Here is an 8,309-nt window from a genome sequence, read left to right as displayed (position 1 = left end):
GGCCTCCCAAAGTGCTGGGATTACAGGCTTGAGCCACCGCGCCCGGCCTGATTTTTTTAATTCCTTAAATCCCTTCCTAATTTATACATCCACTCTAATAATAAAGCTCCAAGGCCTTGAACTGGGAAGTAATGGAATACAAGAGCAGAGACTGTAATATTTGGCCATTGAGCCCCAAGGAAAGAAAGCCTGTGTACATCAAGAAAGAAGCAACCATGCGGAAAGAGAGACAGACCCAAGGTCCTGACAGACGAGTAACCTTGAATTCTGACTTCCTATTTCCTAGAGCCCAAATGGACTGTTTTTCTGGGTTCAATAAGTTACCTTTGTAGCTCCTAGATAAATATAGATAAAAGTACTAAGAACCATATACAGGATTTGCCTATCATCATGCAGGACCATGTTCTTGACCATGTTTAAACCACGGCAAAAGAAAATCCCCATAAACGACTATCCCATTTAGAGAAGCCAGATGTGAAGGTTAAAAGAAATCCAATAAGAGTAGTCAATAATGGGTGGCATTATGCTTCCCTCACTTTTTGAATGTACTCACATTGACCTCCATAGGGAGTTCCACCATAAAAACAAGCCACTGACAGCTTTTTTGTGATGTCACTGAAGTCTTTGCTTACTTGATTTGCCAACTCTCTTGTAGGTGCAAGAACCAGTACCTGATAAAGAAAAATAATTGAATTCGAATTACTGTGTAGTATTTGTTTCTTAATCTAGTTCTTAAAGAATAGCATTCCAGGAAAAGAACGACTTGAACAAGGTCTAACACTGATGATGATGATAACATTAGCTAATATTTTTGTCTAATAGATCTTAGACTCTACTAAATTCTTTATATGTATTATTCTGATTTAATTCTCGCAACTTTTTGAGCTAGGTATTAGAGGATAAATAACTTGACTAAACCCCAAAGGCTAAGAAGGAGCAGAGCCTTCAAGCAATTGGGCTCCAAAACCTGTAGTCTTAACCTCTACAGTAGAGAACATTTGAAGCAGAACAAAGTCAGAGAAGTAAGGTAGAGCCAACAATGTAAGGGGCTTTGAATCCTAGAGCAATATGTGTTTGATCTATATATATATATAAAACATGAAATTGCTGGCCAGGCACAATGGCTCACGCCTATAATCCCAGCATTTTGGGAGGCCGAGGTGAGTGGCTTACTTGAGGTCAGGAGTTCAAGACCAGCCTGGCCAACATGGTGAAACCCTATCTCTACTAAAACTACAAATGCGCCAGGTGTGGTGGCTCACACTTGTAATCCCAACTACTTGGGATGTTGAAGTGGGAGGATCACTTAAACCTGGGAGGTGGAGGTTGAGATTGCGCCACCGCAATCCAATCCAGGCAACAAAGCGAGACTTTGTCTCCAAAAAAGAAAAAAAAGTCCAGGTGCAGTGGCTCATGTCTATAATCCCAGCACTTTGGGAGGCTGAGGTGGGCGGACCACTTGAGGTCAGGAGTTCCAGACCAGCCTGGCAAACATGGTGAAACCACACCTCTACTAAAAATACAAAATTAGCCGGGCATGTACCTGCAAAATTACAGGTACACACCTGTAATCCCAGATATTTGGGAGGCTAAGGCAGGAGAATCACTTGAACCCAGGAGGCACAGGTTATAGTGAACCGAGATTGTACCACTGAGCGACAACACGTGACTCCATCTCAAAAAAAAAAAAAAAAACTGCTACAGGTCCTCAAAATAGGGTAATGGTATAAAACTAATATGATTAAAGAACACCTAATACATTCATCTAAAAAATATTTAATGAGGGCCGGGCACGGTGGCTCAAGCCTGTAATCCCAGCACTTTGGGAGGCCGAGACGGGCAGATTACGAGGTCAGGAGATCGAGACCATCCTGGCCAACACGGTGAAACCCCGTCTCTACTAAAAATACAAAAAATTAGCCAGGCGTGGTGGCAGGCGCCTGTAGTCCCAGCTACTTGGGAGGCTGAGGCAGGAGAATGGCGTGAACCCGGGAGGCGGAGCTTGCAGTGAGCTGAGATCCGGCCACTGCACTCCAGCCTGGGCAACTGAGCCAGACTCCGTCTCAAAAAAAAAAAAAAAAAAAATTTAATGACTACCTACTATTGGCCAAGCACTATTCTGTGTGCTAGGGACACAGCAATAAACAAATTAACAAAAGGGGAGCATGGACACTGGAAGGCCAGTGAGCAAGTGAGGTTAGGCCCGAAAGACAACTGCAAGAACCCACAGCCAAAGTGACAACATGGGCATTCGCAGTCATTTCAATGAGGTTAATGTCTATCAAATGTCAAGTTCTCTAGAAATGAGCCCAATGGACTCACCCTAATATGGGGGCTTGGCCTTTTCATCTCTGACTTGTCCTTCCTTCCATTCATGCTTTTCTATTAAAAATGCTTTCTCCATCTAGGCAAAAATGGTCAGACACTTGACCAAAGCTATGAGCCCCAGGGACATCTAATGGTTTGACGGAAATATGATAAGCATTAATTATATAGATGATCAAAAGTATAGGAAAGATTAAAATATTGAAATATACAGAGAATGATCTGTATATATTAATTATTAAATATAAAAGAATTATCCTGGATTACTTTCACATAAAGATCCACAGTAAATAGAATGGGTGACTATAAGAACTCAATAAAAAATTGTAGGGTATGTACACAATGCCCAAGTGGTGCTTTTTCCTTTGCTGACTGACAGCCCTTGTATTTTATTTAAGACAGTTACCTGAGGGGGACGGCCTCTCTTCCTGTCTTGCAGTTCCCCATGAAGTTTCTCAATCAAAGGGATGGCAAAGGAGAATGTCTTCCCAGTTCCTGTCCGTGCCTGTGCAATTAAGTCCTTCCCACTATAAACATGATGGAAAGTCTTTGCTTGTATAGGAAACAGGAAGGTCACTCCTCGGCCTATGAACAAATTAACTGTGTTATCTCACACCACAATTCTTAAAATATTAGCCATACTAACATACTGAAGTATACCACTCATGCTTCTGGTCCTGCAGAATTAAGGAATTCTACCTTCTGGTCAACATCTACAAAGTTAGGGTCAAATATATATATATTTTAAGAGAGAGGGTCTTGCTTTGTCGCCCACTATGGAGTACAGTGGTGTGATCACAACTCACTTGCAGCCTTGAACTCCTAGGCTCAAGTGATCCTCCTGCCTCAGCTTGATGGAAAGCTGGGATTACATGTGCAAGCCATCATACCTGGCTCAAAAATATTCTGATAGCAACGAATCTGCTTGACTGAAAAATATCAGCAAACTTTAAAGCACCCAATTACAGTAAATACTTGAAGTCTCATCCATAAACCTGAAAATCTGGTGCTTTGCAATCCAACTGTGCTGCTCCTGATTTAGGAAGCACCTACTTGAGTAACTGTGACTCGTCAGCTAGTTCAGAAGCAGATTATTAAATGAATTCTGGGTTTACACCTATAAATTAGGCTCATTAACCTAGAGATGCCTCAGAAGTGAAAGAGATAAAACATTAACATGGCATCACCTAATTGCTTAATTTCACCAGCATCATTATTCATTATACTTCTGAATACATACTGTATTAAATACAATTTTTTTTGAGACAGAGAGTCATTCTGTCACCCAGGCTGGCATGCAGGGGTGTGATCACAGTTCACTGAAGCCTTAAACTCTTGGGCTTAAGCGATCTTCCTTCCTCAGCCTCTGGAGTAGTTAGGACTATAGAGATGTGTGTCACCATGTGCCTGGCTAATTTTTAAACTTTTTGTAGGGACAGGTTGTTACTATGTTACCCAGGCAGGTCTCAAACTCCCGGCCTCAATCAATTACAGGTGTGAGCTACCACAGAGAGCCTGAAGAAATTTTAACCACTTGTTTAAGAGGCATGAAGAACCATCACTACTATAGCACTATACTGAATACACAAGCCTACTTCATTATATGATTGCATGTGTCAGCCTACAATAAGAATACATCCTGGTTTATCTTAACAAAAACAGTGGAGTGCTTCTGTTAAAATAATACATTCTAACATCATATGATATTTCCAAGAACATTACCTTTGAGAAGCTTAATAGTTTCTTTAGAGATGGGAAAATTAGAGAAAGCGCCTTCTTTTTGTTCCACGGATATTTCCTATCAAGTAAAGGGCCACAGAAAGAAATCAATAATCACCTACACAAATTAACAGAGAACCTTTTGAGAAAGAGACAAAACAAGCTATCCTAAAGCAATTCTTCTAAACACATCAGTTTAAAAATCAACCAAAAAGACACAAAAACCTTAATAGGTAAATCAAGATCTGAAAAGGAAACATTGTCATAAATCTATAAAACCTTAACAAAAGAAAAATCTAAGGCAAATATATGCTGGGTATATTATGTGTGACTAGATCTTAACTAAGATCTACTCCATAACCATAACCAACAATACAACAATATACTGTTGGAAATGTCATTAGCCCTCTTCCAAAGCAGCATCTCTCGTATACACACATCCATAGAAAATGAACAAACGTTTATGAGGTAGCAGTCACTGTGTCATTATTTGATAGTAAGATATCTGAATGCTCAATAAAAGTAGTAAGTAGATTTTAAGACATTTATATGAAGGATTACATAACCATTAAGCATACTTAATGAGAAAAATGCTTAGATAGAAACAGAAAAGTCAAGATATAAGATTGTATAGTACAATCCTAATCTGATTAAAAATAATAGATGCATATATTAAAAGTACTATAAGGAAACACCAAAAATGAACAAGATTACTTCTGCACTTGAAAAGTACAGGTATTAATATTTACTAAATGAATGGTGAAATTCCAGGAAGCATTTCTTTCTTTTTGCAAAATGTCTGCATTTTCTATTTTCTCTAGATCACATATTTTTTATAATCAGGAAAAAAATTACAAACGTTGACCATGATCTATAGCAAAAAGAAAATTTATTAGAATTACTATTTTTCAGCTGAGTGTGGTGGCTCATGCCTGTAATCCCAGCTACTCGGGAGGCTTAGGCGGGATTATCACTTGAGGCCACAAGTTCTAGACCAGCCTGGGCCACATAGCGAGCTCTCATGTCTACAAAAAAATATTTTTAATACAATTAGTATTTTTCTTTCATGACTGAGTTTCTGAAAGGTAACAGAATTAGGTTCTGGACAGACATTTTATCATCCTATTCAACTCCAGGATGATTACTTAATGGCCTAACCAAAAGGACTTATACAATCAACCTTTTCAGTAATTCCAATAATTTATTTGGTTAAACCCCTCAGAGGGAAACTAGGGCCCATTTACACAACTGTATCTCTTCTGTTGATGACTGACTTGCAAATAAGCAGACCAAGACTCTCCCTAAGCTTAAACAGTATCTGCTTATTTGTAAAGGAAGCATTGTGGCACTACGTTAATTTTTTTTTTTTTTTGAGACGGAGTCTGGCTCTATTGCCCAGGCTGGAGTGCAGTGGCGAGACTCGGCTCACTGCAAGCTCCGCCTCCTGGGTTCACGCTGTTCTCCTGCCTCAGCCTCCAAGTAGCTGGCACTACAGGCACCCGCCACCATGCACGGCTAATTTTTTGTATTTTTAGTAGAGACAGGGTTTCACTGTGGTCTCGATCTCCTGACCTCGTGATCTGCCCATCTCGGCCTCCCAAAGTGCTGGGATTACAGGTGTGAGCCACGGCGCCCGGCCATTTTTTTTTTTTTTTTTAGGACAGAGTCTGCTGAGAACAGATTCAGGCCTGTAATCCCAGCACTTTGGGAGGCCGGGGTGGGGTGGATCACCTGAGGTCGGGAGTTCAAGACCAGCCTGGCCAACATGGTGAAAGCACACCTCTACTAAAAATACAAAAAATTAGCCAGGCGTGATGGCACACGCGCGCAATCCCAGCTACTGAGGAGGCTGAGGTAGGAGAATCACTTGAACCCAGGAGGCAGAGGTTGCAGTAAGCCAAGATTGTGCCACTGCACTTCAGTCTGGGTAGCAGAGCGAGACTCGATTTCAAAAAAAAAAAAAAAGACAGGGCTCCATCTTAGCTGAGCTACCGTGCCCTGTCATACGCTAATTTTTAAGATGAAGTTCCACTTAGCCTAAGGTATCCCCCAACCCATGAGGTGCTGATTTTCTCCTGCGATTAAAGGCTACATGTAGCAGTTACCTACTTATTTATCTGAAACAACAATGAAAGATATCTTCTACCCAATGAAGTGCAAATTTACCTGATGTATATCACTGTTACTTTCTTCACTGGCAGCTTCACTGGGGTTACAGTCAAGTTCAGGATGAGGAAATCCATTCTTCAGTTTGGGGCTTTTCTCTCCAGTTTCTCCATTCATTTCCTTTTCCTTCTTCATCTTCTTCGGCTTAGGAGCATCTATTTCTTCCTCAGAAGGCTCCTCATTTTTTGTCACTTTTTTGGTTTTAGAAGAAACCGCTTTCTTTTCAATGGGCTCCTTTTTCTTTCTCAAACTTTTGGTTTTAGGAGAAATGTCATTTTGAGATGGCTCGTCTTTCTTTTTTGCCTTTTTGGATTTAGGAGAATTCACTTCAGAAGGCTCTGCTTTCTTTTTAACTTGTTTAGCTTTGGGGGAAACAGTTTCTTCCTCTTCTGCTCTCTCTTCAGTCTTATTAGATTTTGGCTTCTCTTTTTTCTCTTTCTAAAAAATTCAAAAGGAAAATACAAACACTGAATAAGGCATTTATACATTTGCAAAATTCATCAATTCTGGATTATTTCAAGATCATTTTCAACTTTGAAAAATACAGTTCTGAGGCATTTTGACATTTGTACTTTCGTGTTGTGATAAGGTAAAAATCAAAATAGTAAACTTTTTAAAAAACCACTTCTTAGCTATATATAGAGACAAGTATATATCAATAGTTTCACTATCTTGGAAAATGAAGAGTGCCCCTTAGTAACTATTCAACTCATGTGGGTCAAACAGCTGTAAAACAGATTTTCTTTCTTTTTTTTTTTTTTTTTGAGACAGAGTCTCGCTCTATCACCCAGGCTGGAGTGAAGTGGTACAATCTCAGCTCACTGAAACCTCCACTCCTGAGTTCAAGCAATTCTCATGCCTCAGCCTCCCGAGTACCTGGGACTACAGGTGTGCACCACCACACCCAGCTAATTTTTGTATGTTTAGTAGAGGCGGGGTTTTGCCACGTTGCCCAGGCTGGTCTCAAACTCCTGAGCTCAGGCAACCCACCCACCTCGGCCTCCCAAACTGCTAGGATTACATGAGCCAATGCACTTGGCCTGGAAACCAGATTTTCGTAAGGGATTTGGATAAGCTCATGGGATACTCCAACAGGCTCCAAACTCAATACTATAGAAAGTCCAAATTCCATTCCAATAGAATAAGGCCATATATCTACAGATTGATGATGTTAAGCAGGTTTCTTTTCTTTCTTCCTGCTAAAATCCCAGGTAAAACAACAGGGATTTTTTTGTTTTTTTAAGAGACAATTTCTATTTTTCACCCAGGTTGTGGTACAGAGGCATCATCATAGCTCACTGCAGCCACTCCAAAACAGGAATTCTGCACTTTGCCTATCTCACAAGAGCAAATTAATTTATATAATGACAGTTTAGGGCCAGGTGCAGTGGTTCATGCCTGTAATTCCAGCACTCTGGGAGGCCAAGGCAGGAGGATTGTTTGAGGCCGGCAGTTCCAGGCAAGCACGGGCAATATAGCAAGACCCTTTCTCTATTGAAAAACTTTAAAAATTAGGCTGGGCATGGTAGTTCACGCCTGTAATCTTAGGATTTTGGGAGGCCGATGAGGGCGAATCACGAGGTCAGGAGAAGGAGACCACCCTGGCTTAATACAGTGAAACCTTGTCTCTATTAAAAATACAAAAAAAATCAGCCAGGCATGGTCATGCACCTGTAGTCCCAGCTACTTGGGAGGCTGAGGCAGGAGAGTTGCTTCAACCTGGGAGGCAGGGGTTGCAGTGAACTGAGATCACACCACTGTACTCCAGCCTGGGCGACACAGCAACACTATCTCAAAAAAAAAAAAAAAAAAAAAAATTAAATTAGCCAGACGTAGCGGCACACACCTATACTCCTAGCTACTTAGGAGGCTGAGGTGGGAGGATTGCTTGAGCCCAGGAATTCAAGGCTGCAGTTAGCTATAATCATGCCACTGCACTCTAGTTTGGGTGACAGTAAGACTCTGTCTCTACAAAAAATAAAAGTGCAGGACGCGGTGGCTCATGCCTGTAATCCCAGCACTTTGGGAGGCCAAGGTGGGCGGATCACCTGAGGCTGGGAGTTTAAGACCAGCCTGACCAATGGAGAAGAAGCCTGGGC

General features: G+C 41.0%; 1 protein-coding gene across 2 annotated transcripts in view; it reads right to left on the bottom strand.

Moving 5' to 3' along the window:
- Nucleotides 1-8,309, bottom strand: part of DDX21 (DEAD (Asp-Glu-Ala-Asp) box helicase 21) — a 39,583-nt gene that overhangs the window by 20,254 nt on the left and 11,020 nt on the right. For both annotated transcript variants that reach the window (XM_011926960.1, XM_011926968.1), the window contains exons 2-5: nt 6,211-6,648; nt 4,048-4,123; nt 2,732-2,910; nt 554-671 (exon numbers count right to left, since the gene is read on the bottom strand). In XM_011926960.1, coding sequence (XP_011782350.1) covers nt 554-671; nt 2,732-2,910; nt 4,048-4,123; nt 6,211-6,648 — 811 coding nt within the window. The remainder of the gene's footprint in view (nt 1-553; nt 672-2,731; nt 2,911-4,047; nt 4,124-6,210; nt 6,649-8,309) is intronic.

This window comes from Colobus angolensis, unplaced genomic scaffold, assembly GCF_000951035.1.
Source record: "Colobus angolensis palliatus isolate OR3802 unplaced genomic scaffold, Cang.pa_1.0 Scaffold12, whole genome shotgun sequence".
Taxonomy (NCBI): domain Eukaryota; kingdom Metazoa; phylum Chordata; class Mammalia; order Primates; family Cercopithecidae; genus Colobus; species Colobus angolensis.
Note: the sequence above shows the minus strand (reverse complement) of the source record. Positions and strands in the feature narration are given on the sequence as shown.